Source organism: Erythranthe guttata, chromosome 9 (assembly GCF_056151865.1).
Source record: "Erythranthe guttata isolate IM_541 chromosome 9, IM_541, whole genome shotgun sequence".
NCBI lineage: Eukaryota > Viridiplantae > Streptophyta > Magnoliopsida > Lamiales > Phrymaceae > Erythranthe > Erythranthe guttata.
In genome coordinates, this window is record NC_142541.1 from 3,484,691 (window position 1) to 3,504,268 (window position 19,578).

General features: G+C 34.7%; 3 protein-coding genes across 3 annotated transcripts; 1 reads left to right on the forward strand and 2 right to left on the reverse strand.

Moving 5' to 3' along the window:
- Positions 1–6,084: 6,084 nt before the first annotated feature.
- On the forward strand, positions 6,085–7,973 carry LOC148767888 (gibberellin 2-beta-dioxygenase 8-like). Its single transcript, XM_088822673.1, has 2 exons — positions 6,085–6,461; positions 7,640–7,973. The coding sequence occupies exons 1-2, from the start codon at positions 6,085–6,087 to the stop codon at positions 7,971–7,973; spliced, it is 711 nt and encodes a 236-aa protein (XP_088678799.1).
- A 760-nt stretch (positions 7,974–8,733) lies between these two features.
- On the reverse strand, positions 8,734–10,545 carry LOC105959774 (cytochrome P450 81C13). The gene is made up of 2 exons (XM_012983919.2): positions 9,582–10,545; positions 8,734–9,487 (listed from the first exon to the last, which is right to left on the reverse strand). Exons 1-2 carry the CDS (start codon positions 10,455–10,457, stop codon positions 8,900–8,902), a joined length of 1,464 nt encoding a protein of 487 aa, XP_012839373.2. The 5' UTR covers positions 10,458–10,545; the 3' UTR covers positions 8,734–8,899.
- A 3,318-nt stretch (positions 10,546–13,863) lies between these two features.
- LOC105959674 (putative methyltransferase PMT2) lies at positions 13,864–18,701 on the reverse strand. Its single transcript, XM_088823553.1, has 7 exons — positions 18,336–18,701; positions 16,485–17,101; positions 16,189–16,399; positions 15,801–16,089; positions 15,327–15,695; positions 14,869–14,946; positions 13,864–14,335 (listed from the first exon to the last, which is right to left on the reverse strand). Exons 2-7 carry the CDS (start codon positions 17,088–17,090, stop codon positions 14,092–14,094), a joined length of 1,797 nt encoding a protein of 598 aa, XP_088679679.1. The 5' UTR covers positions 17,091–17,101; positions 18,336–18,701; the 3' UTR covers positions 13,864–14,091.
- Between the last annotated feature and the right edge of the window lie 877 nt (positions 18,702–19,578).

Consider the following 19,578-nt stretch of genomic DNA (forward strand, 5'->3'; position numbering starts at 1 on the left):
GAACCAAAAATCATAACATTGCCAAGAACCAAAAATCATGTTATCGCTTCAAGCATCCAATTTTTGTAATCTAAAAAGGGATAAAATTTATACTTACATAATTATATTAGACTCCAAAGCCTCACCGAATTTCTCTACTCCGCTAATAAGAAATAATTGAGCTATTGGGACCATTGAGACTTTTTGGCTTTCAATTGTGGGGCTCTTTGGTGCAAGGTAGGAATCATGGTATAAGTGGCTACTCTTCTCCTTTCCATCTTTTCATTATTAAATAAAGAGTTGCACTAAGCAAGATGCTTATATTCATTTCTTGAATCGAGGTATTTTTGCCGAGATTTGAAGATTTGGCTTTTTGGAATATAGCTTATTCACCTCTAAGAACTTATTATCCTACTCTATTCTCAAGAGTTCAAAAGTCTCCACTTTTGCTCTTGAGGTATGGTTCGAGTTTTTATTCGAATATTTGCGCATGTCCTCATTTTCCCTTCTAGTTAGTTCTCTTCTTGTTCTTTCTTTTTCTCTTTCTTTCTTTCTTTCTTTTTTTTTCTTTTTTCTTTTTCTTTTTTATTTGAGAATAAGAAGAAAAACTTAACAAATTTTCAACCAAACTCCAAGGGATAGTTTATCAAGAAATCTCCATCTAATCTACCCACTTTATTTTGGCTAAAAGAAAGAACACCGTTTCTCCAATGCACAATAAAGGTTCTAGGGAAAATTTCAATAAAAGGTCGACTTGAAAGGCTCAAACGGTTCAAAAAAGACCCAAATCACATCCCAAATCACTCAACGACTCAATACTTCACTTTGCAAAGCCCTATGGTGAGTTCTAAAACCGAACATCACATGATATAGCATAAATTAACTCCTTGTTTAAAAAACATAATTTTCAACAAAGCAACACATATATTCATGATTCTCAACAATGACTCGCTCCTAAATTACTTTGAATCAAAAGTCCAACAAAATTCAAGTATAGCTACAACAAAGCAAGTAATATCATCATCAAACATTGGCCATCTTTCATCATCAAAATTCATTAATGCATTCCACTCAAATATTTTATTTTTAAACAAAACAATAAATAAAAAAAACGACTAAAGAGAAAAAAAAATCCTAAAGCATGCAGTCTAAAACATATAAAGCACATAAAAAGTGTTTTTCCACCATCAAATTTAAAATTTACATTGTCCTCAATGTAATTAAAACGAAGTTTAAGGATATAACACACCTTGATTAGTCGAAACGTCCTTCACGTGTTGCACTCCTCCATCTTTTCCTCTTCCAAGAAAAACTATTTTTTTATTTTTTTCAAAAACAAAAAATTCAGGGGTGTTCTGGACGGCCGTCCAACTTTTGCACTGTCTTTGAGACGGGCGTCTCAATTCCAGAAGGTTCGCAACTCATCGTAACTTCTCCAAACGGCCGTCTGGAGTTTTGACTTGATTTTCGAATGGCCGCCTGGGCTTTTTGTGTCCGTTTTTCGACCTAAAAATTCAAACATGATTAAATTATTAGATTGCAAGCTTGTATATATTTTAAGAAAATTAAAAACAACTAAAAATACAAAAAATATGAGAAAAACAAAATGATAAATGCACGGGTTGCCTCCCGAGAAGCGCTAAGTTTTAAGTCATCACCCTGACTTTGCCTTTTGAAATTGTTATGTCCAATCCAAAGCCTTGTAGATTGCGCATATATCCATCCATTGACTTTATAACTTCAATTGGAACCAATGCAATGATAGTATTGCAATATGTTAGGGTCCACTTTAGCTTGTAGTCTTTCTTGGTTGTAATCAATCGGTACGAAGCCAAGATGGGATGTTCATCAGCCGCCCCCTCAAATCGGTACAAAAAAACGTCAAGTCTGCGTATAACCTCCAATTTAAACACATTTGTCTTCTCATCAACCTCTATTGATGCCTTCAAAGTCACGTCAGGAACAATGATAAGATCCTCAATTTGAATATTTGCACTAACCACATCCATCTCTTTCTTCTCTTGTTCCGAGATATCTTTGGAGTTTAACTCGATTGCATTCTCGTATTCATCATCCTTAAGCGTCTTCGTAAGTTCTTTTTCCTTCTCATCGACACTATTTTCTAGGTCTAAAGGACTACAAGTTTCAGTCAGATTTTCTTTATTGCAACCATTCTCGCTATCGTTTGGAATATTTTCAAGAGACATTTTGAACATGATCTTTTCCAACTGTATCTCCATTCTTCAGATAGATGCTTGAGTGGATTTCATAAATTTCTCAAGAATAGATTTTCTATAACACTCCTCAATAGTGGGTTCTTGTGGCCTTGCATAATAGCTTTGAGAATCATCAAATTGCGGCTCTCGATGTTGAAAATTGTGGAAATCTTGGATTGGAACGCTATGCTCGTATGTGTTGGTGTATGTGTTCCAATAACCTCTGTTGGTATTATCTATGAAATTATTCGCCTTCGGTGCATACCAACAATGGTTATTGTAATGATCTCCACCACATATTGAACAAAATAACGGCATATCATTGGTATTTTGGGGTTATTCGCCACACGGAAGCCATTCATATCCCGTTTGAGGTGCGCGAAAATTGTAACCTGACATGTAACCAAAGCAAAAAAATATATATATTAAATAAATGAAAATGAAAAATAAAAATAAAAATAAAAATTAATTTGGGTGAATCGTGAAAAGTTGTTCAAATCTAGAGCTAGAATAAATAATTAAAATATTCCCCGACAACGTCGCCAAAAACTTGTTGGTTGTAATACCTACAAGCAAGTGCACGTATCGTACAAGTAATAAAGTGGATTTTTAAGTCCAAGTATCGGTCACACAGAGAATATTTAATTATTTAATTCTAGACGTTAAATCCTACCAATTATTATCAAGCCCACCCTACATAGTTGAAAGATAAACAATTATACTAAATTAACTAAACTAAGTTAAAGTCAATTAAAAAGACAAAATCAAGAAACAAATAAAAACGAAGATCTAATCAGAGAAAGCAAGCCTAGGATTTTATTCTTCCGCCTATGTGATTATTACTCCCCCAATTCCTTCAACTTTGCAAGTAATTAACTCGAATTATTAACCTAACATGCTAAATTAATCATAACCCGCTTCCGTGTGTATTACAATTATAATACTCTAGATCCAATTACTGTATTCCTACGCAATTAATTCTATAACACATCATTAAGCACAAATCTCAATAATGGCTACCTAAGAGATTAACTATATTCCTATATTAATACCACAAATGCTCTTCTACCACAGTTCTATTTATTAACCCGATCTTCCGATTCATTCGATTAACAATAACATAAAAGCACATAAGGTGATCAAGTTAATGCACTTAATAAAACAAGTATTAGAAATAATCCAGAATTAAGCTTGCATAAAATCATTGAATTGGGTTCATGAATCCCACATAGGGTTCAAAATAAAATCCTAGAAATAAAGACTTAGCTACTCGTAGTTCTTATGATAAACAAGATAGAATTCATAAAAGAAATAAGAAAAAACTATGCTTGAGTCTTCGATTTTTGCGTTTTGTGGTGTAAAATTCCGTGCTTATGGTGTAGAGACTTGTTTCTTTTATAGGCTTTTCTTGATAAGGAAGTAGTGGAAACCTAATAGGAATCAATTTTCGCCACTTTCCCCCATCAGGATTTGTTCTTCATTTTTTGCCATGTCGGCGTCCGAATTTTGGAATGTTGCGTGAATACGAATTGTAGCCCTTGAAATTAGCTTTCCAATGCCGCCAAAATCAGCTGATTTGGAGTTTGTATGAGAGAAATATGTTCGAAATGGTGGACACTACCAAAGTTGTGGCGATATTTCTTCTTCCAATTTGATTTATTTCCTTATTTGCAACTTTTTCCTTTCTTTTTGATCTTTTTTCCTTCATGGACACTTAATTCTCGTTTTTTACCTATCAAACATAAAATCAATCAATTAAAGAACAAATATAATTAAATCTAAACAAAAGATCCACGTAAAGTAAACGTATTGAGCGTAAAATCTACACTCAACAGGTGCGACGAGAAGAAGATTACTTATTGTTTTCTGTTTTGTTTTTTTTTTCCTAGTTTAATTGAATTTATATTTTTGATTTTGCTTCTTTAAAATTTAATACGCAAAAGTTGAATATATTGCATTAAAAACTATAATTTGTAAATGAAAAAATTAAACAAACAAATAAAAACTTTTATGGAAAAATACATCTTGCACACTTAAAAAATTTCAAATGTGTGGAAAAGATTTGAGGCATATACCCTTAAGTGGATGGAGAAATTTGATTTCCTGTCAAAAATACACTGTAATTCTAATTTTGGGGCAAAATGCAACTGGGACACAATTTTGAAGGGAGGAAGTCTCTTTTTCGGTTTCTTAGGGAGGGAAAGTGCGAATTGTAAGTTTTTTACTGGGGCGAAGTGCATTTTGCCCTAATAAATAAATAAAAAAGATGAGGGGTTTAGTGAACTCATCTATATGGCACTCACTTATACCGATGTCACAACACCAATGACCGATAACACGCATCACACATACACTCAGTGTTCGTCTCTAATGGGAAATGCATGTGTCCTCATTAATGGTGTAATCCGTCGACATAGAACCACTTCAATAATTAAATTACTAACATTAAATTGTCTCATTATTCAACTGGATCAATTCACAGTAATTATATACGGTTAGAATATGTTTTAGGTGCTATATTAGACAATGAAAATTATATAAAGTAAGAATATATTTAAAAAAATTAATTAAATTGCTTGCAAGACTCAATAAAGTTAAATAATATCAAAACAAGCGAGTGTCATATCTATTAAATTCTCTTAAATGCACCATAGGACGCACCATCTGAAACCCATCACACACTTTGTAAGCTTTAGTGGCTAAAACAACTCCGATCTTAAAATATTAGCAATCAAACCCCTATTTTGCATTTTATTTAGTTCTCTGCCCCATAGTGGAAATAAATATATTGACTAAAAGGATGTGATTATATTACGATTTAATTAATAACATAAATTTAGAATTAATATATAATAGATGCCAAATTACAATTTTACTAACTTTGAAACTTAAATTGAGGGACTGAATTGTAATTTCTCTAATATCAAATCGAATTGAATTTAAGTATAATTAACCCAAAACTTTTGATCAAATTGCAATTTTTAAAATTTCTTAAATAAAGAAAAAAAACACACTTTTATATGGAAAGAAAAAGAGAAACTGCGTTTTCCCAATTGAAATCACCACAACCAAATTCACAACACCACATCAGACAATCACATCTTCACGCCGCCGCCGCCCCTCCTTCCACCACCTGCCTCCTGCGCCCATTATAATTTTTTTATTATTATTATTATTATTATTCTTATTATTATTATTATTATTATTATTATTATTATTATTATTATTATTATTATTATTATTATTATTATTATTATTATTATTATTATTATTATTATTATTATTATTATTATTATTATTATTATTATTATTATTATTATTATTATTATTATTATTATTATTATTATTATTATTATTATTATTATTATTATTATTATTATTATTGATGATGGCCTCGCACACAACCGAAAAACATAATTAAAATCAATCCACTTTGAAAAAAATCTTGTCACTAAAACACAAGAGTTTTTCATACCTGTTGAACGTCCGATGATGATTGTCCGAGAATGGATCTTCAAACTCACGACGATGGATCTACAAAGATTATCCAACGATAGATCTAGGATGGTCAATAATTTTCTAGATGCAAGTGGAGCCGGTGAAGAGTCCGATCTTCTTCTCCGGCGATATCTTTTTTTTTTCGTCGAATTTCGGTTGAGGAATTTCTAGTTTTGGAGGTTTGTAAGAGCGGCGTGAATGAGAGCATAAAATGACGGGAGGATGGGAAAAAAGAGAGAAAAAATAATAACAAGACTAAGTCTATGGAAGGGTATATTGGGTAATTAAAATTGTGATGAGGCTTATATTAAAGGCAAAGGGGTTTTCTCTAATTATTTTTGGAAGGAGGCTTTTCCTTGACTACAGTTCCTAGATGAGCATAAATCAGAAAATGGAAAAGCTAAGCAAAAACAACAACATTCCCACAATCGATTTCTCAGTTTTCTTTAGAGATGGAGATGATGAAGCCAAGAAGGTGGCTAAAGAAACGGTGGGCCGAGCCTCAACCGAATACGACTGCTTCATGGCTAAGAATCATGGAATATTGGCTGAGCTGATGAGCCGAGCCATGCAGCTTTGCAGGGAGTTCTTTGATTTGGAAGATGAGGAGAAGCTGAAGTGCAGCCCTATTGCCGCCGGCCCTGCATGGCGGATCCCAACGGGATACACAAAGCATCCGGCGCACTCGCCAGATAAGAACGAGCATTTGTTGATGCTTGCACCTCAGAGCGGGTTAAATATTTTGCCAAACTGTCCTGCTGGATTTAAGTAAGTTTACTCTTAGTTTCATTTCCATATATATATATCAACAATTAATATATTAATACATTTTCTTAACTTTAGCAAATTTAAGTTAAACTATGGATTTCGATATATCCACGACTTTCAAATTTTGGATCAATTTTTTTCATCGATTTTTTATTTTATTTTTGTAAATATATTACATATTTTGTCTAATGACAAATTAATTATCTAATACGTGTTTGCCAACCTTCATCCGTTGGGGTAGTATTGTTTCAAATATAATGTTGGTAGTTCGTATATTTTATGTATTTCTTTTGTATTTTAATGTCAGTCATGTTTTCAAGTTGTGTTTTTCGACTTCGATCCTAGCGTTCGTTATTCGCTTAAGTTGTGTTTTTTCAATTTTGATCCTATCGTTCGTTATCCGCAATATATAGATGACTTGTAAGATTCAAAATGAGTTATTGGTCATGATGCAATTGGTGTTTATCAAAGTGGGTGTTCTTAGTTTTTGAAAATTTATGGAATTTCTAAAAACATCCAGAACTATCCATAGTTTCAAGTTATAAGATTTTCAAAGTTCTGAAATTTTTGAAACTTTTGGAGTTGGAACGAGTCTCTAGATTCCAAAATCTTCGTGATAAAATTGGAAGAGATTTTGTAATTTCGAAAAAGAAAATTAACACCAATTTTTTTCGAAGAGGCGAATTTAGATCAATTTCATCCGACTTAACCCTTAATATAGCTTATCCTTTTCTCTTCATACTAATTAAATATTAGCCAATCGATATTCAATTTATCCAGCACATCCAACTTACTGTATTTAAATATTAGCCGATCGATATTCAATTTATCCATTCATAGAAAATTTAAGAAAATTATTTTTTTCAAAATTTAAACATATTAAGCTTTGAATTAAAAACCTTAAATTAGATTTCCAACAGTATGTATTTGTTTTATATTTTATTTATTATAATTACATCTAAATAAATTGTTTAATGTCATATTTCCTTGGGTAAACGCAATTAATCCATGTGGTTTGAGCTTTGTCCATATGGTATCCTTGTACTTTTAATATAGGCACATGATCTCCTTGTAGTTTGAACTTTGTGCACATAACCCTCTACTTAATGTAAACTGTATTATCCAACAGTCTGGTTTTTCATATAACATTATTGATCACTGTGTGTGGTGTTTTTCAGGGGCGCCGTGGAAGAGTTGTTTGAAAATTTCACAAAAATCGGCGAATTAATACTAAGCATCTTAACCGATTATATGGATTTTCCTCCGAATTTTATCAAGGAATTCAATAAAGATCGGAGCTGGGATTGGATGAACAGTAAGCGCTATTTTCCAGCGACGGAACCCGACAGTGTTGGAATTGCAAGTCACAAAGATGGGAATGCGATTACGTTTGTGTTCCAAGATGACGTTGGAGGGTTTGAGCTTCTCAAGGATGGACGGCATATTCCTATTCCGCCTTTTCCTGAAACATTGGTTTGCAACCTAGGCGATATTTTTCAGGCAAGTAATTAATTCATATATATGATGGTTAATTCAATATTTTTTATTAAATATACATATATTTTTTCGGGTCCTCACAAATGAAAAGATAACGAGCCCGTTGCACAGAGTTGTTAGTCCAAAGGGAAGTAGCCGTTACTCGTTTTCGTTTTTCTATAATATGGGAGGAGACAAGTGGATAGAACCGTTCCCCAATTTACTACAGAAATTGGTGAGCCGCCAAACTACAAAGGTTTCATGTTGAAGGAGTACCAAGCTTTGAGGATCATAAACAAGACTCATCCACCTTACGGGGAGTCGGTTAGTCACACCGTGCTTCAGTGGAGCTGCATATGTATACGAGCACTATGTTTGGACATATATCGAAAAAAACGAGCCTGAAGACTACAAGCACCGATCCTGCTCGAGTTTTTTATTTTATTTTTCGTTTCGTTTGTGATGTTTTTTGTTTGTTCAACAAGGTAAAAAAACTTGACCTACTTTTGTAAAGAGTATCGAGTAACTAAAGATGCTTTCTTGTACATAATTTTCCACACTTACTCTGTTTTTTTTAATATACTCTTGTTCTAATGCAATCGAGTAGTTGTTGATGCTGCGTTTATTACTTTTGACAAACTTGTTCTAATGCAAGCCGGTAGTTGTTCATGCTATGTATGTTTACTTACTGCTTACGAGTTTCGACACACTTGTTCGATTACATTCCTCTAGTTGTTGATGATGCTCTATATTTATTAATTTGGACGATCCTTTTGAAGATTCTTCGAGTGCAGAATTTTCAAACGGAAGGAACTCAAATCAAATTTATAACTAAACAGAAAAACCATCGTGATTTTATTACATAATAACCGAAGATAGTCTTCTATCGTACGTACTATTCTCCGACAAGAATCGAAGCATTATTAATAATTCTTATAATATTACATAATAATACTGAAAAATCAGAGTTGCTCGAAAATGTGGGCTGCTTGCTCCCGAGCAAAGCAGACAGCCTCGAGAGGCTTAGCCGCCGCCACGTCACCGGACAGTGTCTCCCAGTCGAAGCACTGGACGAGTGCAGCCAGCCCTAGTGAAACGGTCCGCAACGCCATCCCAGACCCAGGGCAGCCCCTTCTGCCCATTCCGAAAGGCAGAAATTTGTGCCCTAGTTCTCTCTCGGACTCGAATTGGAATCTCTCGGGCACGAACTCTTCTGGCCGGTCCCACAGCTCAGGGTCTCTGTGCATGGCCCAAACGTTGACCAGCAGGATTGTGCCCTTTGGTATGCTGTGCCCGCCAACCGTGCAATCCTCCGACGACACGTGCGGCAAAACGGTCGGCGTCGGAGGATACAATCTAAGGGTCTCGTTAATAATGCACCGGAGATACGGCAGCTTTGCCAGGTCCGAGTCGGCTAGGAGCCTGTCGTGACCGACGTTCTCATCGATCTCGTCGCTTAACTTCTGCAGCTTCTCGGGGTGGCTCAAAATAAGGGACATCGCCCGTTCCATAGCCGTTACGGAAGTCTCTGTACCGGCTACGAACATCACCTTTTATAAAAGAAAATGAAAATAATTATTATCGGAAAAAAAACCGAAAAAATTTAAATATTTTCAAGAAATAAAAAACAGAGAGATAATTTACCATCAACACACTCTTGATGACGTCGTCCGTGTAGAAAACGGGGTCCGTTGCTTGCAGCGACAGCAACGTTTCGATCAAACAAGTAGTGCTCCTCGTCCCTTTGGAGCCTTTGAATTCGTCGACTAGCCGTTGCAAGAAGACGTCTCTTCTGCCGTGGATTAGTCTCAACCTCCTCTCCACTCCTCCGTAGCCGATCCACCTCAGCACGGGGAAAAAGTCGCAGCTTCCGAGAGTCAGGGTAGGCGGAAATACCCCACGGATCTGCTTCACCGCCTCCCTCCCGGCATTACCACCAATAATATCCTCCTCGCTGACGAGTTGTCTCCCGGAGACAACTTGCATCATGTTGTTGAAGACGAATGTTGAGACAATATAAGTCAGGTCGACGGTGGATTTCTTCTTCCCGCCGTGCAGAACGCGGAGGAGGGCGCGTATCTCATTCTCGCGCGTGCCGGCAGTTCTGAGGAGGCACTGGGAGGAGAATATTTCGGCGGCGGAGACGCGGCGGAGGGTCCGCCAGTGTTGGCCGTACGGCGACCACACGTACGCGGCGCGGCCGTAGGTGACGCAGTCGGCCGCCAGGGTGTCGGGGCGGTTGGCGAAGACCACGTCGTTCGTGGTGAAGCATTCCTCGACAGCTGAGGGCGACGAGACCACCAGGAACGGCCTGCAGCCGAGCCGGAGGGAGAAAATGCTGCCGTACCTCCTCGAGAGGGAGGAGAGTGACAGGTGGAGGGACTCCTCCTTGAGGAGATGCACGTGGCCGATGAACGGAAGGGCCGGTGGAGCTGGCGGCGCAGAGTTTTGGCGGCGGCGGCGGCTATACGATGTGATGAAGAACACCACTAAGGTGAAGCATGCAAGATAGAGATACATTCTTTGAGAAGAATGATGAAGAATTAAGAAAATTGGAATTAGATGAAGAATTAGAGAAGATAGAATAAGGATGGAGGAGATAAAAAAAACAAGAGACTATATTTCAATAATTTGCTAATTATCATCTATTTATAATACTCATAAATAATAACTAAACTATCTACTCATCACTATCCCACTAATTGACCCATTAATTAAAACTTGCATATTACTTGACGTATAAATATGTTGCTAATGAAATATAGCCATGTTTGGCTAATTTTATTATATCATCCACTAATTCACAAAGGGATGTGATAAATTTCGTTCGAGCTTTAATAATACTGTTTCGATTTCAAACGTAATTTTGATCATTTTTAATTCCAAATTTTGCAAAACCAAAAATTAGGATTTGTAGTTTTTTGAGTTAGTTTTCTAATCCAACTTGAATCACCAAAATTGGATGTCGAATGAGAAAGATATACATGAATCAATGGATACTGCACACAACTTTGATGTATTGAGGTATCGAAAATTCAGAATGTGACTCATTCACGCATAACTTTGTCACACGGCATCCAATCTAGCGTTTTAAGTTGGATTAGAAAACAAACCCAAAGGACTACAGTTTTCGTGTTTCGAATTTTGCCAAAATCAAAATAAAAATACGTCAATTCATTAAGGGATGTGGTAAATGTCGTTCGAGCTTTAATAATACCGCTTCGACTTCAAACGTGATTTTGATCATTTTTAATTCCAAATTTTGCAAAACCCAAAAAATAGGATTTTTAGTTTTTTGAGTTAGTTTTCTAGTCCAACTTGAATCACCAAAATTGGATGTCGGGTGAGAAAGATATACATGAATCAATGGATACTGCCCACAACTTTGATGTACTGAGGTATCTAAAATTCAGAATGTGACTCATTCATGCGTAACTTTGTCATACGGCGTCCAATCTAGCGGATTGAAGTTGGATTAGAAAACAAACCCAAAGGACTACAGTTTTCGTGTTTCGAATTTTGCCAAAATCAAAATAAAAATATGTCAATTCATTAAGGGGTGTGGTAAATGTCCTTGAGCTTTAATAATACTGTTTCGACTTCAAACGTGATTTTGGTTATTTTTAATTCCACATTTTGCAAAACCCAAAAAATAGGATTTGTAGTTTTTTGAGTTAGTTTTCTAATCCAACTTGAATCACCAAAATTGGATGTCGGATAAGAAAGATATACATGAATCAATGGATACTGCCCACAACTTTGATGTACTGAGGTATCTAAAATTCAGAATGTGACTCATTCATGCGTAACTTTGTCACACGGCATCCAATCTAGCGGATTTAAGTTGGATTAGAAAACAAACCCAAAGGACTACAGTTTTCGTGTTTCGAATTTTGCCAAAATCAAAATAAAAATATGTCAATTCATTAAGGGGTGTGGTAAATGTCCTTGAGCTTTAATAATACTGTTTCGACTTCAAACGTGATTTTGGTTATTTTTAATTCCACATTTTGCAAAACCCAAAAAATAGGATTTGTAGTTTTTTGAGTTAGTTTTCTAATCCAACTTGAATCACCAAAATTGGATGTCGGATAAGAAAGATATACATGAATCAATGGATACTGCCCACAACTTTGATGTACTGAGGTATCTAAAATTCAGAATGTGACTCATTCATGCGTAACTTTGTCACACGGCATCCAATCTAGCGGATTTAAGTTGGATTAGAAAACTAACCCAAAGGACTACAGTTTTCGTGCTTCGAATTTTCGCAAAATCAAAATAGAAATATATCAAAATCAAGTTCGAAGTCAAAATGGTATTAGTAAAATTGAAACGATATTTAACATGTCAAATTTACTAATCTAACTAACATATTCCACTAATTTTAAACACATAGAGCTCGTTCGTTTTCCGCTATAAGGTTCTACTGACTAAATAGTAGGGGTTAATAGCATGTCCGGTTGGTAAGATTCACACTTTTTCAAACCCGCTACTAAATTCAAAGCCCGCTATTAAATGTTACTATTCCATTAAATTAGTAGCACCCCTCCCCCTGAGATTAATTTAATAGGGGTTGACTAAAAAGGAAAAATACAATTTTATCCTTAAAATTACGTTTTATTATTGTAAACTATGTGGTTTTATAGACAATTCATATGTAATAACTAATTTTAACAAATTTAATAGAAAATCTAATCTAAGAAGTGTACATACTACTAACTAAATAATTAATTAGTCAGTAGAGAGCTAATTCAATCTCATGTAATCCAATCTAATCCAATATAACTAACCGAACCAGCCCATAAAATAATATTATATAAAGAGGGTCATAATTCTTAAATACCCTTAATAATTATTATTTTTTTACATCACCACTTTTTATCCACCACCATCACATGAATTTCAATTTTTTTTTTATTATTTTTGTTAACTTTCGTCGCCACCCCTTTTAAGGGTAAACAATCCAATAATTCACAATTTATAACCAAAAATTGAAGATAATATTATGAAATTGAATTTTAACTATTTGTAATTTTGTATACACAGTCCGGTAAGCTTTCATTTTCCTTTTTCCTTTTTCTTTTTAACATTTTTTTTAACTTTCGTCCCTACCCTTTTTATGAGTAAACAACGCAATAATTCACATTTTATGCCTAAAATTTGAAGATAAGATATGAAATCAATTTTCAACTGTTTGCCACAGTCCGGTAAGGCGGTAAGCTTTCATTTTCTTTTTTCCTTTTTTTATTTATTTATTTATTTAACTTTCGTCCCCACCCTTATTATGGGTAATGAAATCCAATGATTCACAATTATTTGTAATTATGTATACACAATCCGGTAAAAAGGGTAAAAAAATCCAATAATTCATTGTTTTTAGAATAAGAAATAAAATAACAAAATAAAGAATAAGGTATGAAATTAAATACATAAGAAGAGAAGTGAAAGGAAATAACAAAATAAAGAATAATTATATAACTTAATGAAATGTTAAATGTCGTTTCAATTTTACTGATACCATTTTGACTTCAAACGTGATTTTGATCCATTTCTAATCTGATTTTAGCAAAACTCAAAACAAAAAAATTGTAGTCATTTGACTTAGCTTTCTAATCTAAATTGAATCAACTAGATCGGGATATCAAATAACAAATTTATCAATTAATGAGTTATATTTTAAAATTTAGGCAACCCAAAACACCAAAATTGTGATCAGTTTTTATTGATTCATTCATATTTTTCTCATCCAACATGCAATCTTGGTGAATTAAATTGGAATAGAAAGCTACTTCAAAGAACTGCAAATTCCGTGTATTCAATTTTGCCTAATTCAGCTTTGAAAATGATCAAAATCACAAAATCAAAACAGTATTATTGAAACTGAAACGACATTTACCACATTCCTTTAATTAATCACCAAATGTAACAATAAAAAGGGACATCTATTAATCTCCACTAAAGTCAAAAATATAATTCTAAATGTGAAACAAAAGGGGAGATAAACCAATAAACAAGACTGAAACAAAGCCCTCTATTCTACAGTTTTATACAATCTATACAAAAAAAATGCAGATTATTCATACCAGTCAAATATATTCTGTCCAAAAAAGAAAAATAAAAAAATTAGTTCGATGTCGATTAATTATTATTATTACAGCGATGACGACGATGACGTGGCGTTGTCTACCCCAGCAACCCAATATTTTTTAACGGCGAATAGTATCTTTTGAGAGACGAGGGGACCATCCTCGTGGTCCATCATTCTAACATTCCATTTCATGCCGACTGCAATTCGCTTTACTCTGATCAAAACATCGACGTGGTCTCGTAATATAACCGCACCTTCCGGTCTTAAAATCCGATCCATTTCTAGGAGTATGTCTTGTTCGTTGCACCTGTTGATATATTTATCGTAATTTAAACGTTAAAACACATGAAAAATGTTTCTCGAAAATTCGAATAATTAAATATTGGAATAAATCCGTTGATCAATTAATATTGGAATAAATTCGTCACAAACCTATACTCAAGTATATACACATTTAATTTTTATTGGTGTATTTTTTGGGAAAAAAAATCAAAAAAATGGAATTAATTTCGGAAATTAAATCGGATCGGAAATTGGAAATTCCAAATATTTTTCATATAATTCCAATTCCAATCCAAAAAAATTGGAAATTTTTCGAAATCGGAATCTCGGATATCGGAATGAAAAACAATGTTCCAAAATCAGAACTTTTCGGATCGGAACCCGCAGTAATTGGAAATCCCGTTCCAACTTTCATCCCTAGTTAAAACACATGAAAAATGTTTCTCCAAAATCCAAATAGCCTAATTTTTTGCTCATTGAACTCTTTTAAGTCATGTTTGGAGATTTCGAAAAAAATATAAATTAAAAAAAAAAAATTGTTCCGAGAAAAAAACTTACTTGCCGCTGTACAAGCTGAAAACTCCACTAGCATGAATCAGGTCATACGACCTAGGATATGTCGAGAAAGCTTCACACCTGAACCAAATAACAACATAAATTAAAATCCCATTTTTGATATATTAGCCAAGATAAAGATTTTCGAGCCGAAAAGCACTAAATAAAACCAATTATTAATTAAAGAGTTTATTGCATTTAGTACCCCCTGTGTTATAGCAAATTGCTAGAAAACTACTCGTGCTATAAATTTTAGCAAAACAACCCCCTAAACAGTGCATTTTTAGGGGGTTGTTTGTTAATAAAATTGAATTCTAGGGGGGGGGATTTTGCTAATATTTATAACATGGGAAGCTTTTTGACAATTAAAGCAATCACATGGGTGTTAAATGCAATAAACGCAAAATAAGACATATTTGCCCAAAAAAACAAAGTTAGTTTAAAATTAATAGAAAATTTACCAATCATGATATAAACCGATCAACCCTCGTTCATATATAGCACCGAGTGTGTCCTTTTCGGCTATAGTCGGAACAACATTCATCACCCACAAATTAGGGGACTCGAGCGCTGCAGCAAAACTTCCGAGGCCGGCATTCATATCCATAATGTTCCGGTACCTTCCGGAAGAAACAATCTTGTTGACAATCTTATACGTATTGACATTCTTCCGCCACTTTCTAGAATCTTCCTCGAACGCATCCGCAGAAACCCCCGGAATATTCCCTCCCGATACCCTCGGAGGAACCGCATTAAGCCTCTCCGGAAACGGCTTCACCTCCCCTCCCGAAACTTCGTCCGGAGTTACACACGCTTCCATTTTCTTGTACCTTATATCAGAAAATAAATATTAAAATAAAATAAAATATATATATAGCTAGAAAAAAGACGAAAAAAGAATATACATGTATATATATATAATTATTTTGGTATACCAGATATTACGTGTATAGGAGGAGTTGCATATAATGGCACGGTTATTTCGTTTGGTGCAGCTTTTGTTATTAATTCGTTTTCGCCATATAGAGATATTGCCCTTTTCGTATTTCTTCTCCCAGCAAAGATTTTTCGCTATTTCCTCGATTTTTTCGTGTTCCATTTCAATTTTATCCCGTGGGCGCCTCCACGTGTGATAATTACCCCTCCGGTTTATTGTGGGACCCGATATTATCCAGTAGCCACCTGGCCTAAGCACTCTATCAACTTCCATCATGTACATTCCATCTGTGCAAAAATAAAATGAATTATACCGGTGTCGAAAAATATTAAAAAATAGAAATAGATATACATATATACATATATACGTATAGGTAAATTACTTACAATTTTCACCCCATTGTATCGAACAATGAGAACAATGCGCTATGTCAAATGCACTCGAAGGATAAGGCAGCTTTATAGTTCCAAGAACACCGATAATTGCGGGAACGCCCCTCTCGAGAGCAAATTTAACATGTGCTTCATTTGAATTACGCGGAGCAAACGACATTGTAATAACATTCTTTTCAAACATATACGCTCCCCAATTCGCCACCTTCAAAAAAAAACACGTTAGCACTAAATTAATTAGTACGTAGTTAAAAAAGAAATAAGTAACGAAATTACAAAATTGACCCTACCCCACAACCGATATCGAGTGCAGTTCTAACAGTTCCATTGTCCATGGGGATCACAGAAGCAAGTTCTTCGATATACGACGACTGGGCCCCGCCACTCGGGAATATAAAAACACTCCCTTCTTTTCTAACATCATTCTCCCCCATTTTGCCAGCTGTCAAGCTCCGATAGGGCGCGTTGACGTAAGGCACAAAGCTACGGCTCTTCGGCCACCGAAAAGGCTCGACGTAGCCTTTCGGCGGAGGTACAAGGCAACGCAGCTTGTATTCGCCGCGAGGGCAGTTTCTCTCTCTAGGAAATTGGACAACTCCTCGTATTTTTTGACCGTGGCACGGCGTGTAGTCTACGTATTTGTCGTCGCACGGCTCGAAAAATTGGGGTTGGAAATTGTAGAAGACGTTGGATTGATGGATCTTGATTTGCAGGTGTGAGAGGATGTTGCAGTTTTCGGCGTTGTTCATTACTTCGAGCGCGATGCTGTCTCCTTTACCCGAGCCGCTCTTTTGCCACACTCCGAGGAGGTAGAGGAAACCGCAGAGGGCGGCTATTGTTAATAGGGAAATCGAGCGTCGGCTTTTTTTGTCTCCACGGTATCTTTTTATTGCCATATTTCTCTCACCTATAATTATTCGACAAGAATTTTACTTTACAAGCATAACGTAAATCAAAACAACAAAACAAATAAAACACATATAGATAATTACGAAGGTTTGCCTCTCTCTCTCTCTCTCTCTCTCTCTCTCTCTCTCTCTCTCTCTCTCTCTCTCTCTCTCTCTCTCAAAAGGGGTGTGCTCTAAACAAAAAAAAAACAGAGGAATAACCGAATTATAGCAACAGCTCGTTCGAAGGTCCGATATAAACATCGATGAAATCGGGACAAAATATAAACATTCGAAGGAAGTAGCAAACATGCTGACTTTCTTTATCAATTTTGACCATTTCTCAAAATTCAAAATTCAGGCAACAATTATACATTTTATATCATTATATTGATGAGTTCAATGTCAAACCCCATTTTGTAGATCTTTGGATTTAAAAAAAGTCAACTCATTGACTGAGATTCCAATGACAACCTAGGGACAGATACAAATCCTAAGACTCGGTGTACATTGTCTGCATTTGCTAATACACTACAACAACTTGAATTAATATATATATTTATATATTATTGTTCTTGCACTATCTATTTTCACCATGAAAACTCCGAACAACCAACATTTAGATTAAAAAACACATACAAATTAAATTAAAATTAAAATAAATAAATTAAAAAAGAAAAAAAATAAAGAAACTGATTACTATTAAACCTCTATAAATTAACACAGTCCGGACTAGAAAAATTCTATTAATTTAGCGAATTATTAACCGTTTTCACCGAGTCCAGACTGAGAGAAACTATTATTTAATCGAAGTTATTAATTTATGAGTATTAATTTATTGAGGTTCTATTGTATTTGTATCTCTTTGCTTGGTTTCACAAAAAATCAAATGCAATTTCAATAAAATTAAACATCATCGCATTGACACTATATATATAAATTACAGATATAATGAAGTTAAATTACAGATTGTCATAAAATTAATGTAGACACGTCTTCTCTCTCTAACCCCACCACCCACCCCCCTTCTCTCTCTCACACACAAACACACACTTTCACAGAGAGAGAGAGAGAGAGAGAGAGAGAGAGAGAGAGAGAACAGAAAACTGAGAATTGAGAAGCAACTAATTATCACTAAATTAAAAGACCCAAGTGCCTAAAATCGACCCTCTTTGCATGAGATTAAGCAAAAAAAATTAAAAAGTTTAAAATGCAGAAAGAGATCTCTACACATAAAAATACTTAAATACTTACAGATTGAAACAGTGGAGATAACAGAATTTCGCCGGGCGCGCGTGTGGCAATGTGTGTGTGTGTGTGTACACTTTTTATCCTTTTCCACTTTCTTGATTTTGTGGGCGGGGGTGGGGGTGGGGGTGGGGGGGTGGGTGTTCGAAAAGTTTTAAGACCCTACCATATGGGAAGAAACTGTCTTGTCTGTATAATGAAAAATGAAAATGAAAAAGGAGGAAGAATGCAAGAATATGGAAAGACCCTTTAAATAAAAATCCAGTCTTTATTTTTTTTTTTTTTTTTGGTTAAAAAAAAAATAAAAAAAAAAATGCAGTCTTGTTTGCGGGGAAATGACAACTGGAGATTGCTATTTGTTTGGGTTGTAAATACGGCAATAAAATATCCTTTATATTAATATCCTATAATGTGCTGCCTCCCATGTTTATGTTTTCACACCTATATATATTAATTAATATTATTAATTGTTTTTTTTTTTGGAAGTGTGACCGTTTCCCATTTCTTTTATGGTAATTCTTCTTATTAATTAGGGGAAAAAAGTATTCAAATTAATGGCCTACTAACAAATTACTTTTACCTTATATGATGTATTTCAGTATTTATCTCTTAATTTATGGCTTAATCAGTGTAGTTAATATCGCGGTATACCATGATATGTATCGTGATAAATACGATACAATTTCTAAGGAAACGATACAATTCGGTATATGTATTGACTGTAATCAAATACTTCTAAATATAGCTCGATGCCACGATAAGATAGGATAATTGTTTTGAGGGTGATTTGTGCGCTTTTCATCACATTTAGGGGTAATTTGTGCAATTTTCAACACATTTAGGGGTGATTTGTGCAATTTTCAGCACATTTAGGGTATTTTGTGCGATTTTCAACAAGTTTTGGGGTGATTTATGCGACTTTCAACATCTTTTGGGGTAATTTGTGCGATTTTCAGTATCTTTTGTTTATAACAATTGTGTTTTTTTTTAATTAATGCCAAATCACAAAAAAAAAAAAAAATAATGCTTCAGATAAAACCAATTTATATTAGCATATGTAATAAAACAACACACTAGCATTTCTAAAAGAGTAAACATCGTAAATCCCCTAAACTTTGAACGTTTTTTTCACTTTACCCCTTGAACAGAAAAAAATTCCACGAACATATCTCAACTTACTAAATTGTAGCACCGAAGCCGAAGTTGTCCACTTTTAGCCAAATTACTCCCGAAATTGCACACATACAAC

What these genes read in the sequence shown, in the direction of transcription:
- LOC148767888 (XM_088822673.1), top strand. Translation starts at nt 6,085, where the DNA reads ATGGAAAAGCTAAGCAAAAACAACAACATTCCCACAATCGATTTCTCA. An exon ending in AACTGTCCTGCTGGATTTAA is followed by an intron (nt 6,462 to 7,639) that starts GTAAGTTTACTC and finishes GGTGTTTTTCAG; the next exon opens with GGGCGCCGTGGAAGAGTTGT.
- LOC105959774 (XM_012983919.2), bottom strand. Translation starts at nt 10,457, where the DNA reads ATGTATCTCTATCTTGCATGCTTCACCTTAGTGGTGTTCTTCATCACA. An exon ending in TCATCAAGAGTGTGTTGATG is followed by an intron (nt 9,488 to 9,581) that starts GTAAATTATCTC and finishes CTTTTATAAAAG; the next exon opens with GTGATGTTCGTAGCCGGTAC.
- LOC105959674 (XM_088823553.1), bottom strand. Translation starts at nt 17,090, where the DNA reads ATGGCAATAAAAAGATACCGTGGAGACAAAAAAAGCCGACGCTCGATT. An exon ending in CACTCGATATCGGTTGTGGG is followed by an intron (nt 16,400 to 16,484) that starts GTAGGGTCAATT and finishes TTTTTTTTGAAG; the next exon opens with GTGGCGAATTGGGGAGCGTA. An exon ending in ATCGGTTTATATCATGATTG is followed by an intron (nt 14,947 to 15,326) that starts GTAAATTTTCTA and finishes TATTTGGTTCAG; the next exon opens with GTGTGAAGCTTTCTCGACAT.